The sequence below is a fragment of the Emydura macquarii genome, unplaced genomic scaffold (genome assembly GCF_026122565.2).
Source record: "Emydura macquarii macquarii isolate MOO-44397 ecotype Brisbane River unplaced genomic scaffold, CSIRO-AGI_Emac_v2 contig_2680, whole genome shotgun sequence".
Lineage (NCBI taxonomy): Eukaryota > Metazoa > Chordata > Testudines > Chelidae > Emydura > Emydura macquarii.
This window is the reverse complement of record NW_027132817.1, coordinates 66,009-92,576: the sequence shown is the minus strand read 5'-3', so window position 1 is coordinate 92,576 and position 26,568 is coordinate 66,009. Positions and strand designations below refer to the sequence as shown.

The window sequence follows — 26,568 nt, the reverse complement described above, 5'->3', positions numbered from 1 at the left end:
ACACCCCGTACCACAAATGGTTTGTTTCCTGTTTCAAGAGTTAAGTGTGTTCTCTCTGTAACAGATGGAAACATTCTGTCCTGAACGTTTGCCCTTGTTGCTGCTTGGGTGTCAAGACTACTCATCTGGAAAGCATTTCTTACTGTTTCCATAGCAGAATGATCCAATATTATAGACTCGCTGTGCCAAATTCTTGGTGTAATTGTGAAATAACTGTTGATTTTTGACAATGGAGTTATTCCGTATTGCCACCAGACTTACGCCAGTGTAACTGAGGACAGAATTTGGCCCCATGTTCCCAAAGCTTCTATTGACTTTGTGAGTATCTGTGTGGAGTAGGTTTCTGATTGGTTCTGGGTCAAATGTTTTGTTGCTTGTAGAAGATCTCAATCCACTACTAAAAAAGTGTTCTAGCATAGACACTACCTGAAGCTTTCACACTGCTTGTATAGCCATGTTAAAGATTGCTGAAGCTGTGTTTTCACTAGGGGAAGAAAAGCGTATTTTAAATGTTAAACTAATCCATTTTACATACTAGTGAAGACACGTGGTAGTTCTACCTAAGGGTTTACCTCAGCCAGCTAACATGGGTTAAAACTACAACTATCTTATCTTCACTAGGGTGTAACATAGGTTGGTTAATAAAGGTCAGAAGAACAATGTTTGACAACTGTTTTCCACCATTGTTGTAGTCACCATAACTGAAACATAGTTTCCAAGTCAACTTGTGCAGCATGGTTGGGTTTGGTTTTTTTGCTAACCTAAACCTTGCTAGAGATGCCTTCCCTTTGAGGTTTCAGCATAACCCCAGCCAGAACCTGCGGAACAAACCAGGACAATGGAAGAAGCAATAGTCAAATCATGTCATCTTCAGGCACAGGGCAGTCACTGAAAAGTAAAAACAAACAAAACAAAAGCCTATTGGAATGATTTTTTAAAATGTCAAAATACCAAGGTCAGATCCAAGCTGTAAAATGCCTGCAGTAACAGTTGGTGATTTCTTACTGAAGTGAGACAGAGCTGTTATGCACACACTCTGGTTCTGCTCACAGTAGGGCATGTGTCTGAAAACACTGGGCCCATCTACACTATGGAAATTAACTGCGTTTTAAAGAAATTACCATACTTTACTTATAACACACTATGTTTACACAGTTGCTGCATGGTAAAAAGTCCTACTACAGGTTGGAAGTAAAGATGAAGCATCTCTTCTATGAAACTGGGTGCATTAAAGCAATATTGTTTGATAGGTTGAAGAGAGAGGCTAAACAGGACAGGAAAACAGGTCTCAGCTGGTAAGGTTAGTGGAGGAGAGGATCTTTTCAGGGGAAATAATTAAAAAGTGTGGGGAAACCTGGATACTGAAAAGTGAAGAAATTGAGGTATAGAAGAGGGGGAAAGGAATAGAGGGCACAAGAAGAAATCAAGGTGCAAAAGAGGAGGAAATAGCAAGGGAAAGAAGGAACAAAAATAGTCCTAGGTATAATTGGATTTTTTTTTTAATAGACTTGCTTTGTTCAACATTTTGAATCTGATTTAACTGCTAAGACATTTACAAAAACAATCAATTTCTCCTTCCTTTGGCTACATCTGGGGACCGAAGTAATTTACCTTGAATTGAAAGGTGTTTTAATGCTTTAAAAAAGAAAAGTATACGAAAGAATACAACTCTGTAGAATAATACTTAACTGCCATATAGCATAGTTTCTCAGCCTGTGGTACCTGAGACACAGGCAGGGGGTACGTGGCAGTCGCCTGGCTTCGAAGGCAGAAGGTACGCGGCAGCCGCCTGGCTTCCCACCCTGTCCCACCTCCTAGCTGGGACGCTGAGTGGCAGCCGCTGGCTTTTTGGGATGCCGGGCGGCAGCCTCCTGCATCCTGCCCAGTCCCAGCTCCCAGGTGGGAGCCCAGCAGCAGCCTCCTGCACCTTGGGAGCTGGGCTTGTAGCTGAGTGGCTGCCACCTGTGCCCTGGCTCTGAGCGAGAGACAGTCTCCCACACCTTGGCTTGAAGATGGGCAGCAGCTGCCTGCCCACATCCCTGGGTCCCAGCCTGCGCAGAAGCCTCCTCTGCCCCAGCTCGGATTGGGTGGCAGTCGCTCACCTTCCGGGCTGGCAGCCAGACAGCAGCTGCCTGCAACTTGCCCAGGTGGTAGCTCCCCTCCTCAGCTCAAAGCCCGGTGCCCCGAAAGCCAGGTGGAGAGCCCAGTGGCTTGCCCAGAGCCCAGTGGCTTGCCCAGAGCCCAGTGGCTTGCCCAGTCCTGGAGCCAGCTGAACCCACAGGTTTACTTGTCAATTTCACTGCTCTAGTTGAGCAGTGAAATTGACAACTATGACAGCCCAGAATTTATCAGTATAAAAATCTTAAGAGGGGCCCACAAAGTGTGATTTGCCCCAGGCCTGCACTTCCCTAGACCACCATGGGGAGCGCTGCTATTCACTCTGGTGGGCCACTAGTGCTTGTTCATCCCTCACAAGTTCCCACCTGTGTGAGGCGAACACCACGTGACCCCACCATCAGGCCATAGTGAGTGACTGGCGTTGACCTTTGCTTCTGTATGGAGGAAGGGAAGGAGGAGAGAAACAGCAGGGGATTTTGTGATCTGCCACAGCCACACAGCATTGCAGAGCTCTCCTACTTTACAAGAAATAGTCGTCTAGCGGTAAAGGGGGAAAAGATTGTATTTCTCAGAGTGGAAAATTGAGTGTTGGGATACTTATTAAAATTTTCAGAAGTTAGAGGGCACTTGCTACTTAAAAGGTTGAGAAACACTGCCATATAGCACCTTTCATCTAGAGATGTAAGGTGCTTTGACAAAGGAAGGAAGTATCCTCATCCACTTTTTTCCCTGATGGGGAAACAAAGGCACAGAGGTGACTAATGGAGTTCAGACTGGCACTGACTGTATTATTTCTCTTTTTCCCCCTCATCCCACAGGATGAAGAGAAAGTTCTATTCCTGGGAGGAATGCATGAATCTTCGAGAGGTTAAGGTACTTTTCAACCCAGTGTATATGAAGCCTTTTACAGTAGAACAGTTTTCCTTCATGTTTTTAGGTAACCTAAAACACATTCTGGCTCTTTTGCTGAGAAAGACCTCATTAGCCCTCCCTGCAGTAAGAGCTGTGGAGTATATTCATGATAGAATGAGGAAACGACAAAGCTTCCTTTAAACTATCACAAGCTGTTTTGTCGTCACATAAAAAACTCTTTGCCAGATTGTAGCTGGTGGTGAGAGGGGTCCTGCCAGCAAAGCTACAGTCAGCAGCAGCTGCCCAAGGGAGAAGATAGTCATCTGATTTCTAGCTCTTCCCATGGTAGGGCTGCTCTGCAAGAACTCTTTCAGGAGCTGGGAGTAGCATTGTAGTGTGGATTTTAGGGTTGTATATTATGCCCTTCACTTACCAATTGCTTTTGTGCATACACTTCTTTCCATGCAGGTCAGTCCTGTTCTTGGATAATTAGGCTGGAGACACAAATAATTAGTGTGTGGTGCTGGTGCCAGCTAGAGTTTGCGTGCACACTAAGGAGATGTCAGCACTAGCTGTTGTTCCTTAACCTCCCACCATTGCTACCACTAGTGCAGCTCCAACAGCAGCAGTGCTAATGGGAGCAAAAGTGTTGACAACTTCAATCACTTCTCTTCGAACCATGCTTAAAGCCGGATTTGTCTGTGTTGTTACTACCACTGGTTATAGTAAAGGTGGGGAAATTTTAGAGGTAAAAGACGTAAAGGTGAATTAAGGACTGAGTTCAGTCCAAAATCTGATCTGGCTTCTAGCAGTGTAGGTGGGCAAGTAGAGTGGAAGGTCTTCCAGTGAGAAGTTGTGTTGGGAGAAGATACAGCCAATCAGGTGTGTAGCAGTAAGCCAGTTGGGTGTGTCTAACTGGCCAGCTAAGCACAATTAAAAGGTAATATGTTTGCCCAAATCAACCTGTACACATAATTCAGAGCACTTGCAAAAGTATATGTCAATTGCTTTCTTTGGAAATCTGGATTTAATTCTGTAGCTGCCAGCTACTTATACAATTAAACAGCATTTCAGCTTAGCTTGTGCAATAAGGGCTTCAAGCTAAGAGAAATGGAATCCTTTCTTCTAACAGTGCGTTACATTCTTTTGTATTTTGTGCTTCTAGTCTTTGAAGAAATTAAACCATGCCAATATAGTAAAATTGAAAGAAGTTATCAGGGAAAATGATCATCTCTATTTTGTATTTGAATACATGAAGGAAAACCTTTACCAATTGATGAAAGAAAGGTATGTACATTACATCATAAACACATTCCTGATACAATCTTATCTATAAAAGTAATGAGTTCATGTTTCTTGGGTGTCTTTGACATCCGTGTCCTTTAAAGGATGCTGTTATGTTTAGACTCCAAATGTCAGCTTAGTTTAAAGTTGTATATTACAGTAGAAAATGTGGCCCTTGCTCTATTTTAGGGTTCATCGACATGAGGGATTTTTGCACCCGTATAACTATATCTGATGCAAATCCCCAGTGTGCACATATTACACCAGTGTAAAGCAAAGCACATCTCACTGGTGCAAGCCCCTCTTCATACGGGTGCAGCTCATCTGTACTGGGGATTTTCAATGATGTAGCAAAATCAGTGTAAAACTCCCCAATGTGGACTAGCCCGTAGTAGAGTTCAACTGATAGGCCAGGCTTTTCAGAAAGTGACGATAAAGATCTAGAACACGTTTGTCCTTTGCATGCACAGATACTGCAATGGCATACACAAACTAGGCATTTGTGCATATGCAAATGGATAGTTAGATACTAAAATAACATTTTGGGTGCACATGTGGCATGCATGGATGTGCATGTACATGGTGTGGGTCAGGTTCACTAAATTAAATGGACAAATGTGTTTAGGCCTCAGGCCTTATTGTATGAAATTCTGAAACGCAAGAAAATGAGTATGTATTTTACAGTACTGTGATAGGCTACCCCCTTGGGGTGAGGATGGGCCCCATCTCCCCTTTGATGTCCTTTTCCTGAATGCTGACAATGCTGTAGAACTGGTCTGAAGGTTGGGTGTGGTCCTCCAGCTGTAATTTTAGAGACAGCCCCCCATTCTGGTGGCATAAAGCAATGCAAATGAAACAGACAAACAAAATAATCCTCCTGCCCGCAAAACGGTCCAGGTTCACACTGCTGTTCTCCATGAGGCAAAAGGGGAGTAGTCTCAGGGGTGGGAACCCAGATCCCCTTCACAGAGTGTCCGTAGGCCAGGCCAACCGCTCTGGGCTCTAAAGAATGAAGCTGAGCAAAGGTAGCCCCTTTCTTTCTTCAGCTTTGCTGATAAGCAGCCTGTGCTCTGTGGTCTAGCTCAGCTTATATCAGAGTGCCACCCTGCACTGGGTTTGGATCCTCCCTTTTAGGAACCTGCCAGTCTTCAGGGTTGGCAAGCCTCACAGGTGTGCCAGGTTGGGGCTGATTGTGCCCCCAAAGCTCTTTAACCTCTTCCTGACCGGGGGAGAGGAGGAGGGACCTGACCCACCACAAATACAAATTATACCTATCTGGTATCACAAAATGCTTTTTAGCAAGGATCTGTGGATTTTTTTATTTATTTTTAAATACTCATGGAAACAAAGGGCAATAAACGGAGTTCCACGTGTGCATACAGGAATCTTACAGTGCAGGAAATATTGCATGGCATAAATCCCACAAAAGTATAAGAATTTTAAACATAAGCCTGTTAAACTATGGTCATTTCTTTAAACCTAAGCTACAACTGTCAATTTTTACACATTGGAGAGGAGAGAAAAGAACTCTGTACCACTGCAGTTTAAAATGGAAGTCTGGCTCTAGTTGATGACCTCACTTTGGTCTGAATGAGTTCAGGGAGAGCTCAAGCACAGGGAATTCAAGGATGCTCAGGTCTCTTCGTTTCATTCTGGGTAGGCTCTTTCCAGTGAAACTTGTAACTGATTTCTTCAAGCTACTGCCTCTTCCTATTGAAAGAATTGTTTAGCCCATGAGTCTTGATCTTCCTTTCCTCAGTAGCAAGGGCTGCCACTAAACCTGCTGCCATGGCAGCTCCTCTTAGAGGCTATTGCAAGGGGAACTGCCTGTGGGGAGGGCTGCCTTCATGAAAACAGAAAGAAAAGACAAACAATAGGAGCCCAATACCAGGAAAAGCTTAAAGTAAGACTTCTGCTCTTCCATATTGCAGAAGTGAGATAATCAGGAAAAGTACCATGAAAAGTGTTATAGTGAGATGGGATCCTTCTGAATCCCTGCAATGTTGTGGGAGGTGCTTGAAGCCTTTTTTTGCTTTTGTTTTGCTTTAAGCGTCACATTATGTTGTGCGATTTGGCTAGCTTTTTTACTTGCGGCGTTTGGTCTTAAAGGTAGCTTGAATACCACAGCGTATGGCACTGCCATAAACGCTGCTCAGTTCTTGTTGAAAAGCAAAGTACACTGAGGTGCTTATAATTGCTTTCCTAGCTGTTCTTACTGTTTGGTTTTTGCGTAGGTGCCAAGGAAAAGATAAGAAGTTGATGCAGTGACACAGCGATTAACCTTTGTTTTTCCTTTTTTTTACCCTACAGAAACAAATTGTTCCCTGAATCTACAGTTAGGAATATTATGTATCAGATCCTTCAAGGACTTGCATTTATCCATAAACACGGTAGGCTGTATTTTTGGCTCTAAATATTTTGAACTGGAGCAAGATAGTGTCTCTGTGTTAGTTTTAAAATAAATAATGAAATTCCTCCATTAGATGGGGCTAATAATAGGACACAGAGCTGTATGCTTTCAGGTCACTGATTCCAAGTTGGGTAAGGTTGCCAGTGACCACAAATCATTCTGTGTAATAGCCTGTGATGTTCAACTAAACTGGCAGTTTGTCCAGTTCCTAATGGATAGGATTCCACATCACAAAACTACCACCACAATTGGCATTATTGGGCATCCTTGTTGACAATCTCAGAAAAGACCCCAAAGATCAGGCATGGAGACTAAATTATCCTCTTCCCTCTCCAGGTGGTAATTTCAGGTGAGGGCTAATACATGTTGGTGGGACAATGTGATGATGTTTACACTGATGTTACTTGTGCTCTCAGTGTAAACCTACCTGTGCTGTACCTGTTCTCTGGACAAACAAAGGTTTCCACCTCCAGAGTTTATCACCTTGCACGTCTCATGACCATTATATTTCACACACACACACTACATAATTTATCCATACATTATTACACTTCTGGTAAAATATCCCTGTGATAAATGGCTTTGACAGCCTTAGAATAACAATAAGAACTGACTTTGCCTGCCAGCCAGCACTAATAAGACCTGCCTAAGTAAACCAACGGTTGAATCAAGCAATTATTTCTTTTTTTAATTGTAGAGTTTACTCGCAATGTTTTCCCCCGTGCATTGCAATACTGTCTTGTAAATTTTTAATATACTTACAACACTGGGTGTGAATCCTGCAAGCCCTCCACAGGCAGAACACCATAAGTGGAGCTCTGTGCGTGGAAGGCTTACCAGATCACAGTCTCAATGGGACAAAATGGCTTATGGAAAATAGAGCCTGTCAAACTGACTTGATATCTTTTTTTGACAAGGTTACAAGTTTTTGGTTGATAAAGATGCTAGTGTTGACATAATATACTTGGACTTCAGTAAGACGTTTGACTTGGCACCACACAACATTTTGATTAAATAAATTAGAATGATATAAAATTAAGGCACACAGTAAATGGATTAAAAGTTGGCTAACGGATTGGTCCCAAAATGTAATTGTAAATGGGTAATCATCGTTGAATGGGAGTGTTTCCAGTGGGGTCCTGCAGAGATTGGTTCTCAGGCCTATGCTGTTTAACTTTTTTAATCAATGACTTGGAAGAAAATATAAAATCATCACTGACAAAGTTTGCAGATGACCCAAAAATTGGGGGGAGTCATAAATAATGAAGAGGAAAGGTCACTGATTCAGAGAGATCTGGATCACTTGGTAAACTGGGGACAAGTAAATGATTGTTCTAATATGGCTAAACATAAATGTGTACAGCTAGGAACAAAGAATCTACAGAATGGTGGACTCTATTCTGGGAAGCAGAGACTCTGGAAAAGACTTGGGGGTAGTGGTGGATAATCAGCTGAATATGACCTCCCAGTGTGACCAAAACAGCTAATGCAATCCTGGGATGCATAAACAGGGGAATCTCAAGTGGGAGTAAAGAGGTTATTTTACTTCTGTGTTAGCCACTGGTGTGACTGTGGCTGGAATACTGGGTTCAGTTCTGTTGTTGTCCACAGTTCAAGAAGGGTATTGAAAAGTTAGAGAGAGTTCAGAGAGGAGCCATGAGAATGATTAAAGGATTACAAAACATGGCTCTTAGTGCTAGACTCAAAGAGCTGAGTCTTTTTAGCTTCACTAAGAGAAGGTTAAGGCATAACTTGATTACAGTCTAAGTATCTATAGGGGGAACAAGTTTAATAATGGGCTCTTAACCACTCTTCAGTCGGGCAGAGAGAGGTATATAACGCAATCCAATCGCTGGAAATTGAAGCTAGACAAATTCACATTGGAAATAAGGCATACATTTTAAAGGGGAGAGAAACTAACTATTGGAACAAGTTACAAAGATTAGATGCCCCTTCATTAGCAATTTTAAAATCAAGATTGGATACTTTTCTAAAAGATCATAGAACCATGGGGTTAGAAGGGACTTCCAGGGCCATCTAGTCTAACCCCATCCCAAGTTGCAGGGTTTGTTAAGTCTAAACCATCCAAGGCAGATTGCTGTCCAAGCCTTTTTTTGAAAACCTCCAGTGAAGGAGATTCCATGACTTCCCTAGGCAGTTTGTTCCATTGTCCTACTGTTCTTTCAGTTAGGAAGTTTTTCCTGAGATTTCATCTAAATCTGCTATGCTGTAGTTTGAACCCATTGCCTTTTGTCCTGCCCTTTGTCACAAGGGAGAACAATTTTTCTCCATCTCTAGGAATTCTAGGATATGCTCTAGGAATTCTAGGATATGCTCTTTGTGGAGGTTCCGTGGCCTTTGTTAGACAGAAAGTCAGACTAGATGATCACAATGGTCCCTTCAGGCATTGGAATCTATGAAAATTACTTAAGTAACATACTTAGATTGACTTATAAAATGTGTCCCTGGTAATGGCCCTATTTGCCTCCACTCACATTAGTGGGTCTTAGACATGCCCGTCAAAGGGAGCAAGAAATCTCTACCTGTCACAACAGGAAATCAGATATTTTAAAACATTAATGTAAAATGATCTGTGGACAAATATCTAACTCATTGGTATAACCTGGCAAAGAAAGCCCAAGTATTCAGGATGTTTTGTATCTCTGTCCTGCATATTATAGCTGTACAAAATGTAACTGATTCGTTCTGAACAAACTGCTGTATTATTTTGCTGATCACCTGCACTCAGGATTGTGAATGATTTTCTGCCAAGATGTTGTGAAACCCAACTCTTCCTTGTGACTGTAAGATTTTGCCATAGAGGAGGCAATATGGTCATAAGACTCTGAGTCCTGAGACCTGAGTTCTCTTTTTGTATTTCTGCAACAGTCAGACGAGTCACATAAATTCTGTGGCTCTGGTTTCCCCATTTGTAAAACACACATAAAAATCAGGATATGACAGTACTCAAGTATATTGATTTCAATTTTTTTCCACTTTATTTGGGGCTTACCCGGATCTGAGCACCTTCCAAAACTTAAAACCCACAAATCAAAAATGTCAGTATGAAACTTTAATCAGTTGTTCTACTTACAAGTTTACCAGTGAACAGACTGTCTCCTAAGCCACTCCATCCAATCATAACCCAAAACCCCACTTAAATCATCCTCCAGCCCCTCCATTTGAGACCCTAAACCTCTCTAAATGCCTGCAAGAAAAGGACAGACTTTCAAGCATGCCCAAAAGTTTAAGAAGTCCAGGCTTTGGCAGAGCAAGAAGAGAAGCTAATTCCATAGTCAAAGACTCTGTATGGTGAGCACAATTTTAGCAACTCCCTCTCATTTGTATCTGCTCCACCTCAAGTGCCTTGCTCATCTCCACTGTGGCTGGGAAGCCAAACGTTTGTAAAGTGTTTAGAGATGATTAAATGGAAGAAACTGTAGAAATAAAAAAAAAATCATTGTTTTTTCCACAGACTTTTTTTAATTTAAACTGGGGGGAGATTTTGATATTTTAGCCACACACCTTCCATTTAAAATTAAAACAAAATAAATCTGTATATCTTCCATTAGCATTAAAGAAAGATGGGCAGGGGGTGCTTTGAAAATCTCAATTTCTGTATACTTATCCTCACTGTCTGACTAAAATATGTAGATGAGCAAGGTTAAGATTATTTAAGACTATTGTGATCTGGTTTTGGACCTATAGTAGTGGCAACTGAAGTGAAGGAATCTAGATTGGGGGGGGGGGGGGGGAATAAAGGCTACAAATGGGTGTAAAACTGCAGTGCAGACTGACATTTAATTTGAATTGCAGGGTTCTTTCACAGAGACTTGAAACCTGAAAACCTCCTTTGCATGGGACCAGAACTTGTGAAAATAGCGGACTTTGGCTTAGCCCGAGAAATCCGATCTAGACCTCCTTACACAGACTATGTATCTACAAGATGGTAAATGCAATGTAAATGTTTGGCTCTGATTTATGAAATTATGCAAATGCGGCGCTCGGGAGACGAGGGGGAGTGCAATTGACTCGCTGCCTGAGGGCACGGTAACTGTGGCTCTTTGTCTCTCACTGGTTGGCCACCCCTGCTATAGAGCTACTGAAAAGACTTTTACAGCAGTAGTAGTGCTGCTCTAGTTGGTTGCTGAGAAATAGCGTGGGTGGTGGGAGAGAATAACAGTCAGCCTAAAAGCAAGCATGGGAAAAGAAGACAAAATAACCAAGTTTATTCAGTGGTTCCTGTCACATGCTCACCTAATCCTAATAGATGACCCCCGCTCATCCTTTTACTCTTAAACCAAAAGCATCCAAACGTCATTCTCAGCTTCCTTCATCATTCCATCTTGCTTCAGCAAAGAGGAGTTGGCCAAACACATCTCTGAACTTTCAAATGTATTCCAATCTGAGACCAAGAACCAAATAGGCAGGAACACTGGTTTTTCCTCATAAGTAGGATTAGAACCTTGTCTGATAACACAAGCTACGCTGAAAATTTTGGTCAAGTCCATATTTTTATTTTTTTTTAACATTTTAACTGACAATCCACTTTAAAAAAAGAAATGAGTGTGAGGAGAATTGCCACACAACTTCAGTTGTTGAGAATAACTCTGTACTTTTCACATAGGGCCCTGTTCTGTGACTTGCTCAGCACTCTCCACTCTCATTGACTTCTCTAGGAGTGCTGAGCACCTCTCGGGGTTGCTCAGCATCTCCCATGTTTGGGCCTTCAGCTCTTAAATTGCTTCATGGTGTGAAGCGCCTAAGAAATATGAGAGAGTGTGAGAAGGTGAATGAGGCATGCTGGGAACATTGCGTGCCTTCAAACCCTGACTCTAAAAGAGATGTGGTCTTCTGTATTGGTGGGGGTTGCTGGGAATCCTTTAAAGGATCTTTTTCTGTCTCCAGCTAGGCAGAGAATGAACAATCACAGGCTGTCTCACTTGCGGTAACCATGTTCTGCAATACTTTGATTTGTGAATGCTATAAACTGTTGTTTTTATAGGTATAGGGCTCCTGAAGTTCTTCTGAGGTCCACTTGCTACAGCTCTCCCATTGATATCTGGGCTGTTGGCTGCATCATGGCAGAGGTTTATACATTAAGGCCTCTCTTCCCAGGTGCCAGTGAAATCGATACTATATTCAAGATTTGCCAAGTACTGGGGACACCAAAAAAGGTAGCTAAGTGAGATCCAAGTCTTCAATGTATATTGCTTAGTGCAGCAATGATCCTATGCCTAGGGTATAAAAGAGACTGTCACTTGATCATCTTCATACTTGTTGCCTTCGTCTGGTACTGATCTCAGAGATTAATGTTAACAAAACATACATTTTCTGGGAAGTCAACAGTTTAAATTTATACCCTTGAAAACGGTGGTGTTAGAAAGAAAAGACATGTTGAAAGGAGAAGAATTTTATCAAATAATTTTTTTTAATTTCCAATGTCCTCAAGCCCTTTCAATGGAATTAAAGTTTTGTTTACATTTGGGGGCACATGTCTTTTCTGGTTCAGTGGCTAGAACAAACAAGGAGGGAGGGGGCTGACAGTGTCTTCTGATCCCATTTCTGCCATTGAGCTGGTGCATGATCCTGTATGGCAGGTTTCCTGGTTGGTTTAAAAAAAAAAAATTGTCACAGCAGTGCTTTGAGGTTAGCTAATTAAGCCTGTAAAGCACTCCAATCTCATTGGATGAGGGTGCTGAAAGTGAACAGTATTGGTACTTAGGCATCATAGCTCTTTATGTTTGGGTTTTTCAGTGATCAGAATACTAATTCTTTCAGAACGACTGGCCTGAAGGCTACCAACTTGCAAGTGCCATGAATTTTCGCTGGCCCCAATGTGTACCTAACAACCTAAAGACCCTAATTCCTAATGCTGGAAGTGAAGCAGTTCAGCTCATGCGAGACATGCTACAATGGGACCCCAAAAAGCGACCCACAGCTACTCAGGTTTTCATTTTCTTCAGTATGTTTTTGTGCAGTTGACAGTTGCATTCACAGCACTTTGCCTTTGCCCCATTAATTACCCTCTTCTTCTAAATTAGAGAGGGTGTAGACAAGAGCCACAGGAATGATTAAAGGTTTAGAAGATAATGCCTGATGATCAAACTGAAGGAGCTCAGTCTGTTTAGTTTAACAAAGAGAAAGTTAAGGGGTGACTTGATCAGTCTAAACAAGAAACAGAAATTTAATAATAATCTTCAGTCTAGCACACAAAGATAAAACAAGGTGCAAAGGCTGGAAATTGAGGCTAGAGAAATTCAGGTGTACATTTTTAATGGTGAGAGTAATTTAACCATTGGAACAATTCATGAGGGTTGTGGTGAATTCTCCATCACTGGCTATTTCTAAATCTAGAATAGATGTCTTTCTAAAAATTCCTGTTTGAAATAGAGCAATTTTTTTTAAGTCCTATGGCCTGTGCTATTCAGGAGGCTTGGCTAGATGATCACAATCCTCTTTTCTGGCTTTATAATCTATTAATTTAATCTTAGAAGAGGCTTGATTTTTTGCAAGTTGCAAAGAGCTGAGGACTCGGCAGTGTGAATGATGGGTTCTAAATGATTAGTATTGCAGATAATGGATGAGTCTTCGGTTCTGAAGGAAATTATTTTTCTTACATACTATGCAGTGCCTGATCCTGACCAGTGCTTTTGCCCACTATTGCACAACAAAGCAAATAATATATTGCTACTGTACCAAAAAAGGATAGAAAGGAAACATTTTTAACTCCTTCTATGTTAGGTGCACAAGCTTTTGTGTAGAGGTTAAGGCTTCTCTAGTACTTACTCTAACCTGAAGCAGTAGGATCTGTTGTACAGAGTCATACCTCCATAGTCTGTAACACATGGGAAAGGAAAAGAGTAAGTTAAGACTGGACCTGTCCTATATGACTAAGCTAAGGCAGAGATTCGGGCTTTCTCTGTTGAATACTGATGCCTTTTATTGTGTTTTAGGCACTTCGATATTCCTACTTCCTGGTTGGGCACGCACTGGGCACCTCTCACTGCATTCAGGAACTAGGCAAGCAGCCAAAAGAACTCCATGATAAAGCAGCATTGCACCATGTTAAACCTGTCCCTCCTGCACAGCCCCCCCTGAAACCCCATGCCCGCCTCTCATCTAGACCATTCCAGCAGAGCCAGTCTTCCCAGTACCTGATGTACCCATATAAGGCAGATGCCTCGGTGACTGACCACGTGACCCATGTAAGAGAGGACAAGCCTACTCAGGTGCTTTTGCCAGCACTTCATAGTCAAGTTACTCAGCAGGTGAGCGGTAGTCTGGGATAAATGATAAACTTGCTGATGACTTTGTGCGTTTTTCCTTAATTGGTGGTTTTCTGGGGGTTTTTTTTGTTTGTTTTGTTTTTTAAATCTTAAACAATGCCATTCTCATACCTTCATAAAAAAGAGAGAAATGGGAATGAAGACTAGCTTTGCTCTCTTCTGTCGCTGATGTGAATTGGGAGCAGCAGCACTGAAGTCGGTTGGAGTTTTTCACAGTGGAGTAAAACAAATAGGTGGGCCTAATTCTCATTTACTCCAAGACCACTTTGCATTGTAAAGTGGCCATAACTGTAGCTTACTCACTTCAAGTCATTTTACACTGCCAGAGTGGTGTAAAGTGATCAGTGGTGTACATGAAATTCAGGCCCAATTTAGAAGAGAATTGGGCCCACGAGCATTGAAACTAAGAGTCAGGTATTCAGCAGAGCCTATAACTGATCTTTGCCGCGTGCATATGCAAAATTTGCACAAAGTGCAAACATTTTTCTTCTTCTTTTTTGTAATAACAGAAAATACCAGTTGGGCTAGAGAACACAAATGGTGAACTTAAACCAAAGACTAGGCGAAGATGGGGACACATTACTAGAACAATGAACGGTTCTGAAGATTGGGATGACTTGGAAGACTTTGATTTTAGCTCTTCCCTCACCAGAACTGATCTGAAAAACAAGAGGAGACTGAGTGATGAAGCTCTTTGTAGGTAAGCTGATGTCTTCTCAGCCCACCCCAACTAGATATTTGCTCTATTTCCTTCTTCGTCTCCTCTTGCTCCCTAGTATTTTCTCCCTGTGCTCTCTCTGCCTACGTAATTACAGTGGCTCCTAATGTCTCAGTGCCAGTAATGGATCCTCTATGTTTATATTGGCTTTTTTATTCTTCCATGTGGTCCCTTATGCTTGGAACAGCCTTTATGTTTGTTTTATTGCACTAGGCTCCACCCTTTTGTTCAGTTTCCCTCTGACTAACATGCTTAACTTGTGAAGTCTTTCAGTGCTGATCTCTCAAATGTATCTTTACTACTTCATGTTTTGATCCATCTCACTGTGTAACACATCTCAGCTGTATTGTGTGTCTAAATTCGGCTGCCAGTTTCCTCGGGGCAGGATCAATGGGGAAAACTTTCAAAGTGCCCGAGTGATTTAAGTGCTCTTAAAAATGGGACTTAGGTTCTTAAGAGCAGGTCTACACTTAAAACTCTGCTTCAGCACAGCTTCAGTGCTTAAGTGAAGACACTCCTCTGCTGATGGGAGAGCTTCAACCGTCAGGATAGTTAATCCACTTCCCTGAGAGGTGGTAGTTATGTTCCCAGGAGAGGCTGTCCTTTCAGCATAGCAAAACACCATGAGCGACACAAGCGCTTATGCCAACAAGACTTGTGTGAACAGCACTATGTCGCCGGGAGAAGCTCTCCCGTTGACATAGTGCCGTCTACATGGGAGGTGTTAGGTTGGTATAACTCCTGAAGGACATAATTATACCGATATAAGTCTGTAGCGTAGACCTGGCTTAAGTGTATGTTTACACTGCACACTACGGGCTAGTCCCCTCTTAAAACTTACAGCAGCACAGCTGTATCGGTGCAGCTGTGCCTCTGTAAGAGCGCTTGTGTAGCCACATTATGTGGATTGGAGAGAGCTCTTGCTGACATAATAAAACCACCTAAACAAGTGGCAGAAGCTATCCATGCAAGTCTTGCTGGCATAAGCACTTGTGTTGCTCAGGGGTATGTGTTTTTTCACATCCCTGAGCAACAAAAGTTTTGCCGGCATAAGTGCTAGTGTAGATAAGGTCTGTGCCTGGGCTCTGACTCAGGTTTGAGGTCAAGCCCTCTTCTATCCCACACACGTAAGTGAGGTGGGTTAGCAAACGCTCAGGACCTGGTTCTAGGACACTGCTGAGGGGGAAGGAGAGGGTCAGCCCAAGTCCCAGTGGGACTTCAGTCCAAGCCCTGTCATTTTGTAGGGTGATGCTGCCCAAACCACAGACTTAAGTCAGAAGGTCTGCGTAATGCAGTATGGACTTGCTGGACCTGGGTCTCAGAGCCATACTAACAAGTGTAAGCCCAGGTTTACAATGCAGTATGAATGCTCAAGTGCAGGCTTGGAAACACTGAGTCCACAAACCCCGTCTTGCAGACCGGGGTATACAGTGCAGCACAAACATACTCTTAAGCCTTTGCTGATGATATGCAACGCCTTCCTTTATTTGTACCCCACCAAACCTGTTTTGAAGAAATAATTTTGTGGTGGCAAGGTGAAGGGAACACACAGTGTGAATGAAGTGTACCCGTTGAGTTTGGGGCTAAGCCCAGTGGTTTCTCTTGGTACAGATTTGAAAGCATTTTGGATCTGAAGCCTTCAGAGAGTCTGGGTTCTGGCAGCAGCGCACCTTCCCATGCTTCCTTTCCACGGCAGGACACCCCCACATTGCGAGTTTCCGCAGCCAAGCAGCATTACTTGAAACATTCTAGGTATTTACCTGGTTAGTAGAAGATATTTTTCTTGACCTTTTGTAATGGTGGTGGGAAATGGTAATGGATACTTTGGGCCTGATCTTAGGCTTAGAAAAAGGGCTGTTGCTTTAAAGAAAAACAGAACACTGAGGTGGGAGAGGCTGCCTTGGTAAAGGAAAGATGCTTACAACAAAGAGAGAATGTTCTAGCATGCCAGAAACAGAGGTAAATCCTGCCCGCTGGCATGCTGGAAAGGGATAAGTGCGTCAGGAGCAGCTCTTCCGCCTGCAGTACGAACAGTCATGCAAAATAGCTCTTTGGCACACAAGTGTGTGCTAGAAAATGTGCCCAGCTGATGTGCCAGGCTCTGCATTATGTTCCCGAGGCTGGTCTTCTACGTGGGAGGAGCAGCATATCCCCAAGATGCCTAGTGACTATGTAGTACTAGCAGCAGCAACTGGTAGGTGATAGCAGGTTGACATTCGCTTTCCTGCTGCCCAGGGCAGGTGCTAAGTTCACCCTGCAGTGTACTGAAGTTACCCAGTGTGTGGAATCCAACCCTACACTTTCGCAGAGGAGTCACCTGCCTCTATGTCTGCTGTACGTCCTCAATGTGCTGGCACCAGCAAGGGGGCAGAATCCAAGTGTGCATGGGCACACGTACGCCTAAGCTTCTCTTGCGGCAGTCAGATGGTATGCATGATCTTCACTGGGAGTGAAATGTCCCTATTTGTGGCATCGTAGGACTGGGCCCTCTCTCTTGTCCATTTGTGTCACAAGGTTTTAGGGATCTGTTTTGTGAGCATCCAGCAGGCAAGTAAGCAGCTCCTGACCTCCTATTTTTACTGAATTTATTTTGACTGAGTTTCACTGTGGAATTCCAGAGTGAAAAAGATTTCAGCTATGCACCTCTGGAAGAACACAGTACAAGTAGAGAGACCAAAGTACCAGGTGCTTAGTGGGACTTCACACGAATGTTAGGGGCAAAGCTCCTCTGTTAGGTTTAGAGATAAGTGAGCAATTGATGTTTCAGTTTGGAGGCCAAACCAAAAAATCTGGGGAAAAATTCAGTTTGTTTCAAACAACTGGTTATTTCCATTCCTCCCGCTTCCCTCCCCCCCCCCCCCCAAAAAAAACAAACAAACAAACAGAGAACTAACAAACATTTTGTTTGGGTCGAAAATGAAATGTTTTGAATGTCAAGTTGCTAGGACTTTATTTTGGCATGGAATGTCACTTCATTTTTTTTCTAAACAAACTGTTTCTACATTTCAGAAAATTTTGGGTTTTTTGGCTGAAACTATTCGCCAAAGTTAACCTGAATTTGTGCACTGTTTCAGTGCTCCAAAAAAACCTGAAAAACTTTGTGCAGCTCTAATTTTGATGATGGCAGACTGAGTCTTAATTTTTTTCCTCCCTTCCCTTAAATACAAATGTACCTGTAATTTTAAGATGATGATTACAATTTTGAACACTCAGTAGTTCGTGTTTTAATGGAATTTTGGGATTACTAGTTATGCTGCTAAATGTAGATCTTAAAACACAATGAGCCCAAACCTTCTCTCTCATATATTATATTGTATTGTGCCCAAATGTGTGCTAGATACTCCCTACGTAAAATTTAAAAAACAAAACAAAAAATACTTGGCCCCTGTCTCAAAGAGCCTACATGCACACAACTCCCACTTACATCACTGTGCACAGATAGGAAAGCAGAATAGGGTACTGTGAGACCCTTAAATTGCCTTTCCGAACTTGAGTGTTTAAAATGGTAACCTGGTACTAGCATGAAGTGCTATATTTAGTCAGAACAATCCTTTGCAATTATGTAGCATTGTTCATCCACCAGGATACCAAAGCACTTTAGGTACTTGTCCTGGTCCTACAAGGGGATCTAACTACCTTGGTCCTTATTCTCACATGGACTCCCACTGACTTGAATGGGACTCAGTACAGTAGTGAGGGCCTAAATATGTGGCTATCTTTGCAGGAACCGGGCCTATGTATGTATGTAACACAACAGATAGACCAGTGGTTCCCAACCTTTTTGAGTGAAAACCCCACTAGTTAATATTAAGTAAAACACCCCCTCCTCCCCACCGGCCATAAACACACACAATTCCTATAAACACTGAAGATGATCAGACTAAATTACATTAATAATAATAAATTACTCTTACCTGAGTAAGAAGCTGAGCCTTCCCTGGTGCAGTTGCCACTGCACACCCCTTGTGGTCCCGCCTCTTCCCAACCCTCATGGACAGAAGGTAATAGAGGCAGCGGGTGCTGGCGGGTTGACCGGGGCTGCTCCAAGCCCCCACCGGCATGGGGCTTGGAGGAGGGGCTGCTCCTCTGCTCTGGCCAGCGTGGAGCTTGGGGTGCTGCGCACAGCTGGCACAGGGCTCGGGGGAATGATCTAAATATTACTGAAACCTCATGGTCCCCCTGTAATCTTTAGCATGCCCTCCCCAGGGGGGTCGTGCACCCCAGGGTGGGAACTGTTATGATAGGCAACTGGTGTGAGTGGATAGGCAGTAACCCAGGTATAGTAGGTGCTGCTTAGTGGAGTGTAGAGAGATTTTTGGCTAAGGTCACTGGGGCAAACACCTGCTCAATTTATATCTCTATGCAAATGTAAACCGGCATAATAGTGAATGATATGAGGATTTCTTAATAGTTAGTTATATCTTCCTTTTCCCAATAGGAATAAGCACAAGGAATAGCATAGTCTCCAGTTCAAGCAAGGATTCTGTTACGTCTAATCCGTGGCCCAGTTCTACTTTGCCTGGAAAAGCTTCGAGTGTGGGAGCAGGGGTCAACGGAATTAATTCAGGTAAGAAGTGGGATTCAGACATTCTAAGAGAACTGCAAATTTTGTAATGGCCTCCCTGTTACCCCAACCCACTTTAGACCTTTGGCTCCCAAAGGCTGAGTTGATCTACTCCATGTTTAGGATGACAGACGGCTTGAAATCTAGTCAGTATCATAGCTTTTCACATACTATCCCAGCCCGAGTTCCTTTGCCAGTTTTTGTGAAATAATTTTCCTATTTCCAACTCTCCCCCTTCTACCTCCCCCCACCTTTTGCCATGTAAACAACCCACACACAGATGGGGAGAGCTGACTGCATAGAAGAATGAATTAAACTGACTACACAGAGTGATTTCAAATCCATAAAATAATCAATTTTTTTCATCTAACCTCTTTCAGTTACATTAATATTAGGTGGTGTTGGAACAATTGTAGCTAAAAAGAAAAATTCAGAGGGAAGCATGATTTTAGTTGGTGGTTAGAGAGACAAGGTGGGTGAGGTAATATCTTTTATGAGACCAACTTACGTTGGTGAGAGAGAGAAGCTTACACAGAGCCCCTTGTCAGGACTGGGAAACAATTCAGACTTGTCTATATTTACAGCCCTGTGGTACATAGTGATGCCGCCTTCTATGCTGAGGGAGAAGACTCCACCTCCCCGAGATCCAGTAGCTCTGGTGGTGGGAGAAGCCTCCCCATTGACGTAGCACTGTCTATGCTGGGAGTTTGGTCGGTAAAACTGCGTCACTCCAATATGGATTTTCCACACCCCTGAGCGACGTCGTTCTACTGACCTAAGTTTGTAATGTAGACCAAGCCATAGGTCTAGCCTACACTATAAACTTACGTCTGTACGTCTCTCCCGTCGGCATAGGTAGTGTCTTAGCCTTGCAGCTGCTCTGCTGTAGCGCTTAGCAATGTCTACACTACACTTATGTCAACATTATTCATCCCAGAGTGACATAAGTTACACCAACATAAGCGCCGGTGTGGACAGCGCTAGGTCAGGTGGGAGAGCTTTTTCTGCCAGCATAGCTTCTGCCGCTCGTGGGGGCTGGAGCAGTTAAGCTGACGGGAGAGCTCTCTCCCGTCAGCTTCGAGTGGCTACTTCAGAGAGCGTACAGCAGTGCAGCCGCGCTGCTGTAAACTCTCACGTAGCTATGGCCTCACTGCTAAATACAATGTGGAACAGATGTTTAGCATAAGTAGTTAGCACATGTTTCAAGGGACCATTCAAGGAGAAGTGGCCTGTTAACACCTCCCCAGTCAGAGAGAGGAAAGAAGCAGGGAGGCTTGTTAGTGGGTTATAGATTGTTGTAATAAGCAATAAATCCAGTGTCCTTTTTTAAAAAACATTCTTAAAAATAACATGTTCCTTTTTTGTTTCAATCCCTGTTACTTGATTTGGAGTAAATAATAGGAGGGAGTTCTTTTAAAAAAAATGTAATTTAAATATGAATGACTATGTATTACTACCATAAATGATGGTCATAAATAGTCACCGGGCCAGGGAAAGAGAGGGAAAATGACTCTATAGTTTGACAGACCGGGCACTCACTTTGGTTCTTAATATGGCATAGCTCTCACTGATTTCAGTGAGAATTTTGCCTAGCAACAAAGAGCCTAATCTTGCAAGATCATAAAAGGCCCCTAAGGAAGACACTCAGCGCATTAAGATCAGCGGTAAGGAAGGACTGCTAGAATTGGGCCCCCTAAGTTGTCTCTTTTCTGCTAGGCCATGTCTAAGCAATTGGTGCTACAGCAGCACACTTACAACACCGTAGTTATGCTGCTGTAGCACCATAGTGTAGATCAGTGTTTCTCAAATAGTGTTCCGGGTTCCGTGGGCTGAGTTGAAAGGTTCCGCAAAAAAGCGGAACCATGGCGCCAAAATTAACAGAAATCGCGTGCTGCCAAACAGCTGTGATCGCGCCGCCGAACAGCTGTGATCACACCGCGGAAAAGCGCCGCCGAAACCACCTACACCACGCCGCTGAAAAGGGGAAGATTTCCTGGACTTGTCGGTGGAGGGTATGGCATGGCCGCGCAAGGGTGCCATGGCGAAATATAAATGAGAAACACTGGTGTAGATGCTTCCGACAGCAACGGATGGGGCTTTTCCACTACTGCAGGAACTCCACCTCCCCAAGCAGTGGTAACTAGCTGTGCCCGCGCTGGTGGTGATTAGGCTGACATAGCTATACCGACCTAACTTTCAAGTGCAGAGCGGGCCTGAGTGTTTGTTTCATACAGTGCGACGGTGCCAGCCTTCTATCCAAGTACCCAACAGGCCAGATCCACAGCTGGTGTGAATCAGCATAGCTCCATGGACTGACTTACACCCCAGCTGAGGATCCGATCCAGTCTTTAGCGTGCACCACCAATGCACCATTTGTGAAATATCTTCAGAAGATCCACAGTAAGGTAGCAGGTGTGGGGTGGGTAGGTGACTGTGGGTGGGTGTGTTCCATTGTGCACTGACGTCGAGTATTTCTCATCATTGACGCATTCTTTCAGGGCACTCGGGATCAAGCGGGCTGACAGGAGGTTATATCCCTTCATTTCTGAAAAAGGAAGTAGGCTCTGCTGGGCAGAGGGTTCAGTTAGCAGCAATTGCAGATCCATCTTCTAGTAAGTAAAACTCTGTGCTTCCTTGTTTGCTCGTTTGGGTAATAATGCTGTCCGTTGATAAACTGTATAGTCAAAATTATTTGACCACGCTTCGGTTCATTATGAAATATGCTCAAGAGACCAGATAACCAATGCCAGTCAGGTTTATTAATATGGAACAGGAAAAAGGTTCTTTATGATACCAATCTCCAAAGAGCAGTCCCGTGCAGCAACGTTACATTCACCTTATGCAGAAGGTGTACTCCCTGAAATTACTTCCCTAAAGCCATCTTCTTATTCCCTACTTGTTTACCAGTAAAAGATACTATATACATCACCTGAAACCACATTCAGTTAATTAGCTTTTTATCTTGTTTGTTTCTCTTTTGTTTTGAATCCACACATTTCAGGTAAGGATGCACCCTTATATTTGTTCTGGGTGCATGTATTCCAGGTACCAAGGGGCATTAAGACCCCCTCCTAGGCCTGTACCAGGATAAATATATCTGTGAGGAGAACTCCCTTTTGCTGTTGCTATGAAGAAACAATTGTATGTCCTGATACTGACAGTTTTCCCATCTACTTAAGCCAAAGCTTAAGGTCAAAGCTTACGTCAGCTAATGCAGATGTTATGGGATACTTAGCATGAATGAACAGAATTGTGGGATATCTGGGTGTAGTAAGAAGTGAGAGCTTAAGGCCTGTAAAACAGGTACTCGGTGTGTTGGTCACCGATGTTTAAGTGTAGGCTGCGTGCGTGTGTCCCTGTGTAGGATAGGACAGTGTAAACTGGGGTACTGCTGTGCCCCCTTAGCTCCCTAGAGTGGGTTGTCTCCCACACTACTTTGCTAGTGACAAGCAGTAAAACCCTCCAGGTGCTGTTAGTACTCAGCCCTACAGTAGCTGGAGCCCTATGCCCAGCTAGATTGCATGAATGCTCTCAGAGCCACTCACGAATCAGTCTCACAGAGAGGCCCCGGGCCAGTTCACCCCAGTTCCTTGCCCTTCACCCTGAAGTTGCCCTGTCCTGCTCTCATCAGAAGTCTGACCAGTAAGTTTATTACCCAGTTTGCCCCTCCCTCAACATGGAGAAGAGACACCAACTTTTGTTAACTGAGTCGGGACTTTTCCAAACACTTCACTGAAACACATTGTTTTAGTTAAGACTATAAAACAGGTTTATTAACTACAGAAAGGTGGACTTTAAGTGGGTATAAGTGGCAGGCACAAGAGATTAGAGATAAACACGCAATCTAAATTTTAAACCTCTAACATCAGGTAGCATCTAGATTAAGCATTTTTCTCACCCCCTTTGGATGTTCCAGTTCTCCATATACAGGCTTCTCCCAAGCCTGGGATCCAGTCTTAGTGTTTCAGCATTCCTGTTGCTTTTAGCATAGATGAGGGAAAGAGAAGAACAGAGGCTGCTTGCTTTGTCCTCTTCTTTTATGTCTTCTGACCATGTGGCCAGTGGACATTAGTCCAGGCATGTCCAAGTGGGTTCTGCTGAGCCACTAGGTTGCTTAATCCCTCCCATGCGAGTGAGTCATAGAGTGGAGCAGTCTCTATTGTATTGTCCTGTGCAATGGCCATTTTATTGTGACTCCTTTGTTTACAGCTTCTTTGCTGATTGATGGCTGCTGAGCCCCTCCTGAGCGGTGGTGCCTTCTCTGCTGTTACTAGCAAGTTTATAACCTATTGTAATAAAAGCAAAATCTTATAACCTGATGTATACTAGCGAGATGCATATTTTGACAGAACAATGAGTTTTAGCAGATTATGACCTTTCATTAGATATCTTACTTGGCGTGTTTAATATGAATTGTTACACCTGTACAGAAATTATGGATAAGGGGTTTGCAATATGCTGCTATACAGTGTGTCACAGTGGGATTTTCAGAAGCACCATAGTGATTTAGGAGCACAAGTCTCAAAAACCCTACCCTAAATTGTCTATTCATTGTAGAAAACAATGAGATTATTTATTTGTAGCTTGAGTAAGGACAGAGGAAACAGTGGGGCATAGATTCACACTTTGCTCCATCCGTCCTGTATTGCTTTTTGGCAGCCCAAAGGGGCTGGACAATAACTACACCTCCTCCGCTTGGGATTCCCTCATCATGGGGGACTCTACAGCTGGCACAAAGCCAGAGTAGTCCACTTCTATGCCACCTGTCACTTGCAGCCCCCAGTGAAGGAACTACTGTGTTCCAGTTATTCTCTGCTAGCAGGCAGCCCTTTGTGACCATATCTAGTAAAGATATTTCAGTGCAGCCTTGAGGCTGCTCTAAATTATGCCAGAATTGGCATAGAATTGGCCCCAGAATGAGCGAGCTGCAAATTGGTTCCTTTGCACCCTACCTGTTGCTGCATCCAGCAGATACCAGGCTCAATAGAGAATCTGGCCTGAGTAAGGATCTTGGCATATGGCCCACCATGTAATTATTTCACATATCCTGATCGGTGTTGTGTGTGGTTTTGGTTTGTTTGGTTTTTTTGGCGGGTTTTTCCGGCTTCTTACTGAAAGAGTATCCAGACCCCGTATCCAGTGACTTTTTAAAGAGCAATTCCTGCAGCTGAACCACTCACTGAAACTTTATCTCATGGCTTTTCTTTCTCTCGCTTGTAGATTACGCTTCTTCTCTGAAGTCTGTCAGACCCCATATTGGGCGGCCATCATTTAATACACCTTCAAAAAGCACACCAGGATTAATGCCACGTCCACCGTCAATTCAGCCAGTCCATGGACGCACTGACTGGTCTTCAAAGTACGGCGCTCACCGGTGATTTGCAGAAAGCACTTTTTGTTGAACTAGTGCACATTTCTCATGAAATGGTGACCAATGCTAGACAGTTTGCCATCACTTTGTAAGCCTGAGATTTTAAAAAAACCTTATCATCTTTGAGCAAGACATTTCAAGACTTTTTTAGTTTTATTTGTATTAATTTGAATGCAATCTTATACCTTTTTTGTATAAAATTGTTTTGTTATATGATTGGGTCCAATTATTTTCTTAAAACCAATACATTTTGTATATATGGCTTGGGGTTTTTTGGCATTTTATACGATAAACTTTGTAATGAACTTTATAAAAAATTAATTTTTCCTTTGTCAGGTCCAAATATTTTATACAAGTAAATAAACGTAGCAGACTGATGCCGTATTGCAATGTAGGTGCAATTGTGAGAAAGGGGCATTGACCAAATACTGTTTTGTGATCAAGTTACGTTCTGAATGGGGCATATTAGACAAGGTGATCAGTCAGACTGAATAACCACAGGCTTGTTTTAGCACCACGCTGCCCTGGCTGGATGCTATTGTCCATCCTTTCGCCTACTTTGGGCTGACTTAACACGACCGACCAAGAACCTGAATTTGCTCTCCTTGAGGTTAATTTGCAGACTTCTTGAAAGGTGTTTTCAGCTTTGGCTGGCTATTGTCTGAAAATTTGTCTTCACGCTGTTTGTGCTACCTATAAATGTTTCAGCTTTGGGGCCGATCCTGCAACCTCTAGGCCAAATCCCCGCTAACTGCACTGGGAGTTTGGCCTGGATGAGGCCAGCAGGATCGGGCTGCTATTTTGACTGTATTCAGTCTGTTTCTAATACTATCTCCATTCAATGAGGAGTATTCTGTAGGTTTTGCTCATCTGTCCTGAAATGCCATTTCAGACTTAACTGTTGTCATCTTTCACAGTGCTGACAAAACATGCTGTATAGGGGCTGCTCCTGCTCCCATTAAAGTCAATTATAACATCCCTAAAGACTTCCATGGTACAAAGTCAGGCCCTATTTTTGTAGGGGCTGGAGAAATATTTGAGGCACTATTGAATCTGACAAAGCTGGTTCACAGGCAGAGTAACGTAGTATTCGTGATACACCAGCAGCAACATTTAAGAAACTATATATACAGCTGACTTAATTTCTATGGCTGTTTTCCAGCTTGATTTTCCCTAAATGTATCCAGATGTTGTTTTCATAAACAGGTAAACATCAATTGACAGTTACAGTGATTTAGCTTACCTTCCTATCTTGTTAACTTGAGATCTGTTTCCATAAACAAGGTCTCATGGGCTATTTTGTTGTAGTAAGTATTTAGGATCAATCAGATCCCGGTCCCAGTGAAGTCCACGGCAAAATGTCAATTGATTTCATTCAGATCGGAATTTGACCCTTGGAGAAGGAAAAAGTAACATGGGAGAGAAGTTACAAGGGAAACGAATGGCTTATTGAAAGAGAAAACGGACAGATAATCCAGGTACCAAACTGAGTGGGGATTGTCCTCTCGATTCTTAATGCTTAGCTTAAAAAAAATCAAAGTGCACTGGAAAAGGCTACCTGCCCTTTCTAGCAAAAAGGAAAAAAATTAAGTTGTGTATTTCACCACGTAGAAAACCCTCTCTGATTTCTCAGGGATAAGGGCTTGGGAATGGTCTTGTATTCATGTGAAGCCTGATAATCCACAGGGATACCTGAGCCGAACCCATCCATGCAGAATGTCTCTTTGCACTCTTTCCAAGACCCTCTTCCCCTGAGCTAGCCTAGGGGCTCTGCTGCTCTTGGGCTTTCCCAATCTCTACCTACATGCTGCTACCTCTTCCAGGGGGCAGAAGCTGGATTGGAATTCTGTACACTAACTTGAAGCGGGGGTTTTTTGTAAGGGGGGAATGCCCTAAAGCAATTTCTCACAGGCTCTGCCAGTTCCCCACTGAAATCAGCAGAGCACACCAAATGTGATTTGT

The 26,568-nt window shown here is 43.1% G+C and overlaps 1 protein-coding gene across 2 annotated transcripts in view; it reads left to right on the top strand.

Annotated features, from left to right (window-relative positions):
• Positions 1 to 24,931, top strand: part of CILK1 (ciliogenesis associated kinase 1) — a 33,208-nt gene extending 8,277 nt beyond the window's left edge. For both annotated transcript variants that reach the window (XM_067565444.1, XM_067565443.1), the window contains exons 4-15: positions 2,937 to 2,991; positions 4,136 to 4,257; positions 6,565 to 6,644; positions 10,481 to 10,613; positions 11,670 to 11,841; positions 12,446 to 12,613; positions 13,621 to 13,935; positions 14,463 to 14,653; positions 16,283 to 16,434; positions 19,110 to 19,238; positions 21,734 to 21,847; positions 24,456 to 24,931. In XM_067565444.1, the coding sequence (XP_067421545.1) occupies positions 2,937 to 2,991; positions 4,136 to 4,257; positions 6,565 to 6,644; positions 10,481 to 10,613; positions 11,670 to 11,841; positions 12,446 to 12,613; positions 13,621 to 13,935; positions 14,463 to 14,653; positions 16,283 to 16,434; positions 19,110 to 19,238; positions 21,734 to 21,847; positions 24,456 to 24,613 (1,789 nt within the window). In that variant the 3' untranslated portion in view covers positions 24,614 to 24,931. The remainder of the gene's footprint in view (positions 1 to 2,936; positions 2,992 to 4,135; positions 4,258 to 6,564; positions 6,645 to 10,480; positions 10,614 to 11,669; positions 11,842 to 12,445; positions 12,614 to 13,620; positions 13,936 to 14,462; positions 14,654 to 16,282; positions 16,435 to 19,109; positions 19,239 to 21,733; positions 21,848 to 24,455) is intronic.
• Positions 24,932 to 26,568: the final 1,637 nt, after the last annotated feature.